A 13802-nucleotide genomic window follows, 5' to 3' on the forward strand; every position below is an offset into this window, starting at 1 on the left:
CCACCCACTTGTGGCAACCTATTACTAAAATTGCTGGTGCCTTGAAATAATGCCTATTTAATGGAGACCTTAATCCTCTTAAAATAAGTGGATTAATTAAGTACATTTAAGCATTCTTAAGCTCAAATCCCATTAATAAAACTCAAAAACCAGAATTTGCTCATCCCCTGAAAGAGAGAAGCCAACCTCAGTTGACATTTTAACCAGCAAGTTCGATTCCACAGCTGTCTTTCTTAAAATACAGCTTGACAATTATAGGGTTTGCATTACTCGTGTAATATGTTGCCCTCTTCCATCACCTGCTCACCCCAACTCAGCCACCTTTACTACTGAACCTTAGGACAGCAATTATTCCAAATGAACCTCAGCATGTGATGAACTGCATAAGCAAACAAAAGCAACCCCTTTTATTTAGCCACTGAACATTTCTCATTAAACCACTCACCACTCAAACACTTGCTAAAAGTCATCCAACTTACTGACATTACTCCTGATTTTGGATATGTACAAAAACCACCTGCCTTCCTACCTTCCCTCTTCACCCCACTCCCAAACCCAATAACTTTCAAATAATGAGCAGGCATCAATCAGGATTCAGTGGAGAAGGCTATACACAAGAACGAGGAATGCATTCATCCACAGAAAGGCTTTCTAATTAAATTACTTCATCCTGTACTGATTGATTTAATACAATCTTTTTAATACTCACAGTTCTTTCAAGCTCATTTGGGCAAAAGAATTTTCTTGAATAGACATGATGGCATTGTTGCTCAAATCTCTAAAAGAGAGATAAAGTAAACTTGCTTAAAAACTAGAAGTTGAAAGGAATACCAGAGTTTTAACATATCAAAGCACTTCACACACAATGGCTCATTTTTAAAGTGCAATGACTTATACAGAAAAGGTCAGCAACCATTTTACATACAGCAAGAAATCTTAAAAAAAAACTGATGAGCTGAAGGACTAGTTAATATTGGTTTCTGGTGGCTTAGGGGAATGGGGTTTGACCAGAACACACGGAGAATTTCCACCTCCTCTTGAAATAGTGCTTGTCGAGTTAGTTCATCTAACTGGTGGTCATTTAATCAGGATGATTACATGTGTGACCTATTCACTTAATTACAAAATATCTTTAAATTATTTTGTGGTGCCAATCTTGTACTGCATCTTGAAGGGGATGAGAATGCAAGGTGTAGTACCTTCTCGATTGCTGTGTGGGGCAACTTAAAGTGGGCAATGATGATTAAACAATGGTCACTGCTTAAACTCAAAAGGTATTAACACTTTATGACAAAATCGGATCCGCATCTAAATTCTCATGTTCTGCCTCCTGGTCAGTAAGCAGTGACATATCAGTGTCATTCTGCCTTAACAACTGGCACACCATAGGATTTAGGCTGCAACCATGAGGAGTTAAAACCTGGCACAGAAATCTTTCATCCACAGAATTATTTGACAAAGTGCAATTAGAAATGGAAACTCAGGACTAATTTATCATCTAATATAAATGCAGAAGAACATGCTTTTAAATTTTATTTTGGTGACGTGACTATACAATGGAGGACTATTTTGAAGTGGATACTCACAGGTATTCAAGTGTTTCCAGCCCAGAAAATGCTTTCTTTGTGATGGATGTTATTTTGCTGCCCTGCAGGATTCTACAAAGAATGAAACAGTATTTATCAAATCATACTTCTTGGATTAGTACCATTACAAAAGAGAAGGTTTCTAGATATTCTTCCACACTAGCTGCTTTTTATTGTTCTTGTAACTTTGGTTCTGAAGTTCCCTATGCAGTTTGTGCCATTACGCATGCATTCCTGAGTATGTATGCAGATGAAGACAACCAAGACAATGGGTCTAACAAAAACATTGGAAACTGCATCTTGGATTTACAGAAAAGCAGCTCTTGTAGCCAAATACAACTGGCACCAAATAGGCCTTTTGAGAAAAAGACCCAGCATTGAATATACTGTCAGTTTTTCACTAAGAACAAGCCTGAGCAAAAGATCAAGTCTAGGGCAGAGCAATAATGTGTAGACCACAAATGACTTTTACATCCCTAGATTAGGTGCGAAAAGCAAGAAAATAAAAATTCTTCAAGATGCTCATCCACGATCTCAGCAGTGAGCCAGCTATAAAGTATACATTTATAGATTTTGGTCAAAGGGGAACTTCATATCCAACTGTTTCACCTCTACAGTTAACCTAACTAATGCATCATCTGGGCCCACATGACACCAATTGTTAAAGTTCATTTGAGAATGTAACTTTAAAAAAGTTCTTCAATTTACATACAAAAGGAATGAAACCAACATGTTCATTTCAAAAGGAGAGAGACTTAAACAATCCCAGTCTTTTTCAATATATAATTTCAGTTACAGCACACTGTAAAGTTTTGATATAAATTCTGTGTCTTACGATCTTATACTCCACAACCACCTGACAAAGGAGCAGTGCTCCAAAAGCTAGTGCTTCTAAATAAACCTGTTGGGCTATAACTTGGTGTTGTGTGATTTTTAAACTAATTAAATGTCTCAAGGTGCTTCAGAGGAGCTCTGCAAAACAACATATGATACTGTACAGTAGGTAGGTAATATAAACCCTCTTAAAGGAGACAAGCAAGGTTACAGCTCAGAGGTGTAGGGAGGGAGTTCTAGAAGTTGGAACCTAAGCAGTCAATGATAGAGCAATTACGAGTGGTGTGCACAAGAGGCCAGAATTAGAGAAGCACAGAAACTGCGGAGGGTTGTGGGCTCGGAGGAAATTTCAGAGATAAGTAGCAGCAAGATGATGGTGGGTATTTGAAAACACAAATAAAGCCCACTCACACCACAGCCTATATTTAACTTCAGGAATTTGGATCTTGTCATCTCTAAAAGATGACATGATACATAGTTTCACATTAGTAGCAGCAAAAAACACAAGTTGGATGGATATAGTTTTTGTCCTTCTAAAATTATGCGTCACTTAGCTTAACATGAGCAATGGGGGAATAGGTTACTGCAGCCATGGATTTGAAAGGGTGGCAACTCAGTAGGCAAGTTTATGCCTGATATCAGTGGTGGAGAAACTGCTGAAGATAGGGAGACAGGATTTATTCACATTTGGAAGTGAATGGAGTTATTAGGGATAGGCTGCATGGGTTTGTATGGGGAAGGTCATGCCTCACCAAATTGATTGAGTTTTTTCGAGGAGGTGACAAGAAAGATTGATGAGAGAAGGGCAGTAGAAGTTGCCCACCGAAACGCTTATGCCCGAAATGTTGTTTCTCCTATTCCTTGGATGCTGCCTGACCTGCTGCGCTTTTCCAGCAACACATTTTCAGCACCAAAACTTTAGTAAGGCATTTGATAAGGTACCTCAGGGCAGGCTGGTATAAAAAGTAAAGTCTCATGTGACTTGGGGTATGCTGGCTAGATGGATGCAGAACTGGCTTAGTCATAGAATAACGAGAGAATAGCAGTGGAAGGGTGCTTTTCAGAATGGAGATCAGTAACCAGCGGTGTTCTACAGGGATCAGTGCTGACACATTTATTGTGTGGATGACACCAAGATTGGCAGAGTTGCAGATAGTGAGAAGGACTGTCAAAAGAAACAATGGGATATAGATAGATTGCAGATTTGGGCAGAGAAATGGCAGGTGGAGTTTAATTCAGACAAAGGTGGAAGGCGGGGAAAAAAAATGTGGCTGCAAGAGCCACTCCTTTTTTTTGAGGTATTTTATGTGTTGGAGCAGATTTCCTCAAATTCTAGGAGCAGTAATTATTGTTTTATAAGCTGTTGCATTACTTTGGAACTTTGGGGAAAAATATCAAAAGAACAACACTTTAAAGAGGAGGAACAGAGATAAAGACAGTGATTGCGTGGGAAGTGAATCAAATGGTGAAATAAACCGGCACAGCCGAGTGCCTCTGCTGTTTGGTTTCAGGTATCTGGACATCACAGTTGACCTAAGAATACTGTGTGCAATTCTGACCTCCCAACTATATTAAGAATGTTGTGAAACTTGAAAGGGTTCAGAAAATATTTACAAGGGTTGGAGGGTTTGAGCTACAGGGAGAAGCTGAACAGACTGGGGCCATTTTCCCTGAAGCACGGAGGCTGAGGTTTATAAAATTATGAAGGGCATGGATAGGATTAATAGACAAGGACTTTTCTCCAGGGTGGGAGAGTCCAAAACTAAGGTGAGACGGGAAAGATTTAAAAGAGGTCTAAGGGGCAACTTTGTCACACAGAGGGTGGTACATGTTTGAAATGAGCTTCCAGAAGATGTGGTGGAGGCTCGTACAATTACAACATTTAAAAGGCATCTAAATGGGTATATGAATAGGAAGGGTTGAGGGAGATAGGAATCAAATGCTGGCAAATGGGACTAGATTCATTTAGGATATCTGGTCAGCATTAGACTGAATGGAGGAGAAAGTGAGGACTGCAGATGCTGGAGACCAGAATTGAAAAATATGATGCTGGAAAAACGCAGCAGGCCAGGCAGCATCCGAGAAGCAGGAGAATTGACGTTTCGGGCATAAACCCTGAAGAAGGGCTTATGCCCAAAACATCGATTCTCCTGCTCCTTGGATGCTGCCTGGTCTCCTGTGTTTTTCCGGCATATTTTTCAACATTGGTCTGAATGGTCTGTTTCCATGCTGTGCAGCTCTATGACTTTAAATGCGAAGTGATGCATTTCGGAAGATCAAATTCAGGTGTGAATTACACAATAAATGGGAGATCCCTTAGCAGCACTGACATACAGAGGGGATCTGCGTGCACTGGTCCACAGGGTCTCTGAAACTAGCAACGCAGGTGGATAAGGTGGTCAAGAAGGCATACTGCACGCTTGCCTTCATTGGCTGGGGCATCGAATATACATGTACGCAAGTTATGTTACAGCTGTACAAAACCTTAGCTGGGCCACATTTGGAATAGTGTGCGCAGTTCTGGTCACCACAATACCAGAAGGATGTAGATGCTTTGGAGAGGGTACCAAGAAATGTTACCAGAATTCTGCCTGGTCTGGAGCGTTCTAGGTATGAGGAGAGGTTGGATAAACTCAATGTTTTGAATTAGAGTCCCTACTGTGTGGAAACAGACCTTTCGACCCAACAAATCCACACTGTCCGAAGAGTACCCCATCCAAACCCATTCCCTTACATTTACCCATGACTCATGCACCTAACCTATACATCCCTGAACACTATGGGCAATTTAGCATGGCCAATTCATCTAACCTGCATAACTTTGTATTGTCGGAGAATACCCACACAGACAGGAGCAGAATGTGCAAACTCCACACAGACAGTCATCTGAGGCTGGAATTAAACCTGGGACCCTGGTGCTGAGGCAGCAGTGCCAAACACTGAGCCACTTTACCGCCCTGGAAAGATGGAGGCTGAGGGATGACCTGATAGACATGTTCAAAATTATGAGACACATAGGTAAGGTGGATAATCAGAGGCTTTTTCCCAGGGTGGAGAGGTCAACTACAAGACAGGGCAGGTTCAAGGTTAGGAGGAAAGGTTTAAGGGAGAAGTGTGGGGAAATTGTATCACACAGAGTGGTGGGTGCCTGGAATGCACTGCCAGTGGAATTGATGAAAGCAGGCAATTTAACAATGTTTAAGGCATACTTGATTGATACATGAATGAGAGGTGAACAGATGGATAGAAAAAGCATATGGGCAAGAAATAGCAGGTCTAAATAAGGATTAGCAATTGGTGCAGGCTTAGTGGGATAAAGCACTTATTCCTGTGTGGTATTGTTCTTTATTATGTACAAAAGTACAGATTTAAAATTAAAGCACCATGAACCACAGTAATTTCTGTTTATCAAGTACGTACAACTTTCGCAGCTTGGCTAATCCGGTAAAAGCACCATTTGAATCCTCGATGGCCCATGAAATTTCGTTGTTCCTGAGATCACTGCAAGAAGAAAACTGCTGTTATTCTACTTTTATAAATAGGACAGACAATCAAATAATCTAAGTTACCAATTCTCACACACCACAGTAATAATACAGTACCCTGCAAAAATTGAAAATACAAAAGAAACATCAAACTGAATGCAAGCAACCCAGCACACTGGTAGACTCTGATAAAACTTAAAAAGAAAAGTCAAGAAACAGGCCATTCAATCCAATTGGTCTATGAAGGCACTTGTGCTTCACACATATCTCCTCTCCATCTCATTCAACCTGCACCCCTTTTGTTTATCTACCTTTGCATTAAATTCACCTATTATTCACTTACAATATTTCTTATGGTGACCAGTCCCACATTTTAACTACTCAGAGTAAAAAGGACTCTGCTGAAATTTTATTGGCTTGATCAGTGACTCTCCTGTTTATGATCCCCACTTCGCAGTCTCCAGTCCAGATTTTATCTCAAACAACTGAAAATATCCTCTCTATGTAATGGTACCAAAAGACCAAATTCTGATACCAATACTATACGACAGAAAAATAAGTTTGAAAATTAATCACAATTCAAAAAAAGAGGTAGTGCATGTGCACAGTCAACACCATGTGTAGTCAATTAACTTGTTCAGACATGCTCTGAAACACCTCTGGGTCAGATAAGATTTGAGCCCAGATCTTCTGGCCCAGAGGTAGGGACATTACCATTCCACCATAAAACTCAAGACTAAGTGTAATCTCAGAGAAGGAGTTACAGCGCCGGAGGATAATTGGACTATAGTACACAAATTTGCTTCTTATTTGCAGTTCATTTAACGTGCAACTACAAGAGGTATAATATTATACCATTACCACTGAGTTAAATTAAAGAGCATCACAGATGCTGAGTGTCTGAGGTAAATACACACAAAGTTAGAAACAAGTTTGTTAACATCAGAAATGGCAAAGACCGCTAAACATTTTGGAACTGTATCTGCCATCAAAAGGGAATCCCTACAGCTTTGCGTATGAAAGATTTGCACATTTGTATTGCCTCTCACTGAAAATGTGTCCTCTGCATCTCACAAAGCAGCCAAATTTTTGAACAAAACTTTCTGCAGCAGTTAAAGCCTTTTCTTGCAAGAAGGATAGATTTGAAGAAATTACACAAGGGATGAATTGCCTAGAAAAATTGTAGAAAATTTAATTGTGACCCATGAAAGGCTTTTTAATAAGTACTTGAAGATTAAAAAATATAGTAAAAGTTTAAGGATAACAGGCAAGGAAATTACTGTTGCAGTGAGCTGGCGTGGACTCAACAAGTGAGCGGACACCTCTTTTGTGTAACCATTATATCATTTTATCAACAGTTTTAAGATACTTGTAATGGAAGTGAAAGCCCAGTAAAATAGGCAGTTCCTGAACACTGTTGATTAAAATTTTTGCCAGAATTTGGAGGTGAATTCTGAAACTAGTGCCTGGATGGAGATGCACGTTTGGTATTGTTTGGTATTGTTTGAAATGGTGGGGTAATTGGTGATTTCTAATTTAAAATTTCTGGGTCATATTCTGTAAACCTTACGTGAAAAAGACCTCAATAAGCAAGAGATTATCAATGGCACTCTAATCTCATACTGGTGTGAAATAGTTTCAGCCTAACACGTTCTATTGCTTTGATTTGTGTAATCCATGGCCAGAGGTAAAGACTAAGAGGCAAGCTTTCACATTTTTACCACAATGCACAAAAAATACACACTTTACATGAATCCGTCCAAAAGTTTGAGCAGGAAAAATAAATGTATCACGCTTTATTCTAACTTCACTTTGACTAAACAAATTAATTCCACCCTTGTGCCCTTACACTGATCAGTTAGTTTTCCTTTCTCCTCACAACTAGTCAGGCACGAATAGTTGGAGCCTCATTAATCAGCAATGCCCTGAAACATGAATACACTCAGTGACCCTGAACTGAAGCTTGCCAGTCATTTCCTTTTACATGCCTCCCCCCTAGGGTCCAACAACACAACTTACTTTGTTCTTCCATTTAATGTTACTTTGAACCAAAGCAGATCAGTTATGATCACTCTACTACTAAAGGTTACACGAAGGACAAAGAATTCCAAGTTCCTTCATCCCCATCCAATTTATTTTTGGACCTTTCCTTTTCCCACTTCAGCTCACTTAGCACTTTTGACATAATATCTGCCTGGCAGTTGCCTGGCCAGATGGGAGAACAGAAAAGAGGATTCATTTATAATATACTAGCAGACAGTGCAGACTGAAACAGGAAAAGATAAAGCTAGAGTTCAATCTACAGCCTGTTAACTTCATCTCTTGTGTAATCAGCATGAACGTCCCTCGTCCTCTGCATTCCTATTCATACAGCTGGGTACACCAGATGGATCATAACTAATGAGTGCTGGTGTACAGAAATTCCTCGCACTTTTGTTTTTGCAGTCTAAGATGTACCAATTCCTACATTTTCTACCAGAAGAAGTAAAAAACATGCATTATAGTAACAGATCAAACTCATTGTCACAAATTTAAAATAGGATTTTTGTTATTTGTTTATTCATCTTGACATAAATTCAGTCCAGAAAGTAGTCCAACATATGCAAAGTGATGCAGAAGGTACAGCTTTACTGCCCATTACAGTGGAGCATTGTAGTTCCTGATGGAGGACATGTGACTCATTGGCTACCCACTGGCCAGCAATGATTTCCAGTCCCAATTTCAAGCTTATAAGCTGACCAAGTTTATAGAGAATAGTTAGTGGGGTGGGAGCAAATGATTCAATTCTATACTGAAAGCAAGAAATGCAGGAGATCACAGCAAGTCAGAAAGCATCCATGGCGAGAAAACAAGCTAATGTTTTGAGTCCAGATGAGTCTTCATCAGAGCTGATGTCACATGATGAACAGTCATCTAGCTTGCGCGCTCTCTCTCTCTCCCTGGCTGCACCAGCCACTGTGATCTCTCCAGTATTTTTTGTTTCCACTACAGATTCCAGCATTGACAGACATTTGTTCTAACATAACCTTGAAGTTAAGTTAATGAGTGCTGGTGTACAGAAATTCCTTACACTTTTGTTTTTGCAGTCTAAGATGTACCAATTCCTACATTTTCTACCAGAAGTAGAAGTAAAAAACATGCATTATAGTAACAGATCAAACTCATTGTATTTATCATACAATGCTATTTTATTCTGTGTACTTACAGTGTCAGCAGGTTAGACAAACTGCTAAAGACTCCATCAGCGATATAACTTACTCTGTTGTCTCCCATGTACAAACTCTCAAGCAAATTCAAGCCGACAAAAGTAGACTCATCTAAACGAGTCATCTGATTGTATGTCATGTCTCTGGATAAAAGTGAAACAAAAATTTCAACATAAATCAATTTGATCCAGTTCGTCCATCCTATTTACAGGAATTCTTCAACCAATATGCAATCTTTTATCTGGATACAGTAATATTACAGTATCCAAAACACCATTTCAAGTTATACAGATTCAAAAACAATCTTATTTTGACACTTCAGTGCTATGTTTGGCAGGTAGATTCTTTATCGCAGACAGCATCATATGCTCTGTTCCAATGCACACTTGGTAGGTGATAATTTCCATGTAAAATGGTCAAATTTAATTAATGAATGAAGTTCTTCCAGCCTCCTGCCTACTATATGAATGAAGAAGCAGAATAGTTGGAGAAGGAACAACTGATGCTTCCTTATTTAAATCTGATGTCCTGAAGAAAAAGCAATTCATTGTAGATTAGACTCAGCTGTGCTCTAGACATGAAATGATTGGAATTTATGATAATCTATTGAGAGATGGATGAACAAATTTTGTTAGAGCAAAGCACAGCTGCATCAATCACTTATGTCACAATTAACCAACCAATTTGATTTACCAACAAATGAAAATACATTCAATCTACGATATTAAGTAACTCATTGCATATACACAGTAATGCAAAGAATAAGCAATGCTCCCAGATTTTAAGCTGGCTCTTATGCCTTTTCTTAAGGATTCAGTTATGCTGTATTAAAATCAATATCTTTTTACAACAGTGTCCTGGAGACAGTTTAATGCCCCAAGGAACTTCAATGGGGCAATTATCAAATAAAATTTTTGTTAATTATTCGAACAAGTAACTAAAAGGTTAAGAGGAAGATTTGAAGGAATGTCTGACAAAACAAGAAGAGGGGTGCAAAGGCAGAGGGGTTTAGATAGGGAATTTCAAAGCTCATGGCTCAGGCAGTGAATGCATGCCCGCTAATGGTGGAGTGTCACAATTAAGATGAATGAGGCGCCAGAAATGAAGGGCCAGAGGATAAAATGGGGGAAAAAAAACTCACAATTCAGTCAGCTTCTGGCAGAACTCCCAGGCATCTGCACTGACTCTGGTGATGGCATTCTGGCTCAGGTGGAGATGCTGCAACAGTTTGAGGCCATATAGCCAGCCCTTGGTGACTTCTGTTAAGTTATTATGTTCCAAGTCTCTAGAAAGGAAAAAAGAAACAGCTGATTTCTATAATAGAGAAAAGAAACGATGCATTGTTTCAGACTAACTGGAACATTTCTAAGCTGCCTCTATGCATGTCATTATTCTTAGCAAAATAAATGGTTAGCAATTCCAAACTGATCAGATTCGAACAAAAACCTTTTGCTTGATAGCGACTCGAGATCCAGTTTCATCAAACTGCAACATACTTTCATAATCAGCAGCAGACAACTTAGCCCCTCTAGCCTGCTGAACCATTCAATACGATCATGGCTGATTTCATCTCGGCCTCAAATCCATTATCCTGCTTGCTCCCCATAACACTTTAAACCATTACTAATTAAAAATCTGTCCACCATCGCAGATTTATTCAGTGTCCTGGTGTCTACTGAAGTAGTGAATGTCATAGAGTCGTGACCCACAGAGAAACAATTCCCTCTCATCTGTTTTAAATCTGTCAGTCCTTAGCCTAAAACTATGACCTGTTGTTCGAGATTTCCCCAGAAAGGGTAACATTTGCTCTACATTTTCATCAATCCTCTTTAGCATCATATATACAATTAAACTTCTTCTAAACTCTAGTAAGTTCAGGCCGAAACTCTTTAATTTCTCATCGTAAGACAAAACTTTCATCTCTAGAATCAATTTAGTGAATATTTTCTGAATTGCATTCAGTGCCAAGGCAGCCTTCCTCAAGCAAAGGGACCAAAACTGCATGCAGTACTCCAGATTTCTTCAAATATTCCTTCAAAATCTATAAAATTATCTGTTTACCTGGAGAATTGAGATACAACCCTGCATAGTGCACACCTTATTCTAGTTGCATAATATTCTAACACAGAGATGAAATAAGATCCCACGTCCAGTTTAGCAAGACTACTTTTTAGACATTTTTGATTCAAAAGTAATCAGACAACAGATTAATGATTTTAAACCAAGTTCAAGAGTTGACAAAGACTTTCACAGAGCTACTGTGATATTATACAATTACTGGTTAAAAGCGAAGGCTGTTCTAATTTTACACTCGTGGTATCAAGAATATCCAGCTAGAGTTTTATTTTAAGGTGGAGGTTCCCTCCAACTCTCCTTTAATATGGTTTAGCTTCATTGACATCCAGTTTCTCATCCTGAATAATCATGTAGGTTTGGCTTTGAACTCTAATAGGAAATTCTGGAAGGCTGTTCAGGTAACTCCTCACAAATGAACCTACTAGAGAGCCAGCTGACGAATTCCGTCCTTCCTTGCCAGATGCTCTCAGGTCAATTACCACATCCAAACATTCCACAGGCTGAATCTGTATCTCAGTCCTGGTCAGTGTTGGAAAGAAATGGCTTAAAATGTGTAACTACTCCAGATTACATAGAAATGATAAGACTGTCATTAACCTCACTGTAGGAAGACGAAAGATTACCATTTTTTCATTATGCATTAAAGCACTTCAAAGTGTCATTTAGACAACAACTGGGAAAAAGTAATTACTCCAGCATAGTCATCAAAAGGACTCACAGCTCCGTGATTTCATTCAGCCCCCAAAAGGCTCCGTCCTTCAGCTCGCAAATCCCATTACGCTGCAGTTTCAATGACTTCAATGAGTCGAGGCCGTGAAACGTTAGACTCTCAATAATTCTCATTCTGTTACGTTTTAGCTCCCTGTTTAAATAGAAAACCCAAAGTCATCAAATCTGCTGATTAAACTTGATAAAAAGGGAAAAAAAAAGAAGAACCAGATAAAAAGCCATCATATTGACCACTGCAAGAATGAATGCATATTGCAAATTTATTTGCTTTTGGAAGATACTTCTAGATATTCTAATTGCAATGTGGCTTCCACATAGTTTGAATATTTTGGAGCAGAAACAAGAAAAACAGAGGCAATTATTAGCAATAGGGTATCACCACACCAGTATCCCCACCACTCGCAAGGCTGGGCACTGACAATTGCCATATTCAGTGAATTAAATCCTACCTACATTTGGCTGTTTGTTTTTCCACATACTTGGGAGTTGTTTTCCTTACACACAGCTGAACAGGGACAAAAAGACCACTTGTGACAAGATTTTTAAATATAAACAAGTTGTACTTAGAGACAGGCCTGACATATGCTGTCCATGCCAAAAGGTCATAGTGCTCATTGTGTGCAAAGAGGATTTAATTAGTTAAGAGAGCTTTCCTGTTAGACTTCATGACACTCAGCAATAACTTCAAAAGCATTACTGACATAGATCTACCTGCGCTAATAAACTTCTCATTTTATTATAATTCACAATGGGGAAGATAAAGTACCGTATCGCAACAAATATTTAATATCTGCAGACATTGGAATGACTTTCAATCCAGTTACCCTCAAGCTGATATAAATAAATCTATCAAACCAGTATTAATTCTTCCCTATTAAATGCTCCAAAATGTAATGTTTTTCTATGCTTTAAAACACAAGAAGAGAATTTTGAATCTAGTCAGTAGTCCCAAAACAAAATTACTACAGGAGCAGATCCAGCACTAGACAACAATTCCTTCTTGTAAAAAGTGAGGTCTGCAGATGCTGGAGATCAGAGCTGAAAATGTGTTGCTGGTTAAAGCACAGCAGGTCAGGCAGCATTCAAGGAACAGGAAATTCGACGTTTCAGGCAAAAAGCCCTTCATCAGGAATGAGGAAAGTGTGTCCAGCAGGCTAAGATAAAAGGTAGGGAGGAGGGACTTGGGGGAGGGGCGATGGAGATGCGATAGGTGGAAGGAGGTCAAGGTGAGGGTGATAGGCCGGAGTGGTGCGGGGGCGGAGAGGTCAGGAAGAAGATTGCAGGTTAGGAGGGCGGTGCTGAGTTCGAGGGAATCGACTGAGACAAGGTGGGGGGAGGGGAAATGAGGAAACTGGAGAAATCTGAGTTCATCCCTTGTGGTTGGAGGGTTCCCAGGCGAAAGATGAGGCGCTCTTCCTCCAACCGTCATGTTGTTATGTTCTGGCAATGGAGGAGTCCAAGGACCTGCTTGTCCTTGGTGGAGTGGGAGGAAGAGTTAAAGTGTTGAGCCACGGGGTGGTTGGGTTGGTTGGTCCGGGCGTCCCAGAGGTGTTCCCTGAAGCGTTCCGCAAGTAGGCGGCCCGTCTCCCCACATCGGGTGCAGCGGATGCAATAGATGAGGTGTGTGGAGGTGCAGGTGAATTGTGGCGGATGTGGAAGGATCCCTTGGGGCCTTGGAGAGAGGTAAGGGAGGAGGTGCGGGCGCAAGTTTTGCATTTCCTGCGGTTGCAAGGGAAGGTGCCGGGAGTGGAGGTGCATTTCCTGCGGTTGCAGGGGAAGGTCCACTTCCCGCTCCTCCGCCCTTGAGCCCCGCTCCCCCAACCGCCACCAGGACAGAACCCACTGGTTCTCACCTACCACCCCACCAACCTCCGTATACAGCGTAT

The 13802-nt window shown here is 40.1% G+C and overlaps 1 protein-coding gene across 1 annotated transcript in view; it reads right to left on the minus strand.

The window, feature by feature from the left end:
• lrig2 (leucine-rich repeats and immunoglobulin-like domains 2) overlaps positions 1-13802 on the minus strand; it is a 96524-nt gene that overhangs the window by 23502 nt on the left and 59220 nt on the right. The window contains exons 6-11 of the mRNA XM_060845280.1: positions 11906-12049; positions 10253-10396; positions 9111-9254; positions 5841-5921; positions 1587-1658; positions 710-778 (exon numbers count right to left, since the gene is read on the minus strand). Coding sequence (XP_060701263.1) covers positions 710-778; positions 1587-1658; positions 5841-5921; positions 9111-9254; positions 10253-10396; positions 11906-12049 — 654 coding nt within the window. The remainder of the gene's footprint in view (positions 1-709; positions 779-1586; positions 1659-5840; positions 5922-9110; positions 9255-10252; positions 10397-11905; positions 12050-13802) is intronic.

This window comes from Hemiscyllium ocellatum, chromosome 26 (assembly GCF_020745735.1).
Source record: "Hemiscyllium ocellatum isolate sHemOce1 chromosome 26, sHemOce1.pat.X.cur, whole genome shotgun sequence".
Classification (NCBI taxonomy): domain Eukaryota; kingdom Metazoa; phylum Chordata; class Chondrichthyes; order Orectolobiformes; family Hemiscylliidae; genus Hemiscyllium; species Hemiscyllium ocellatum.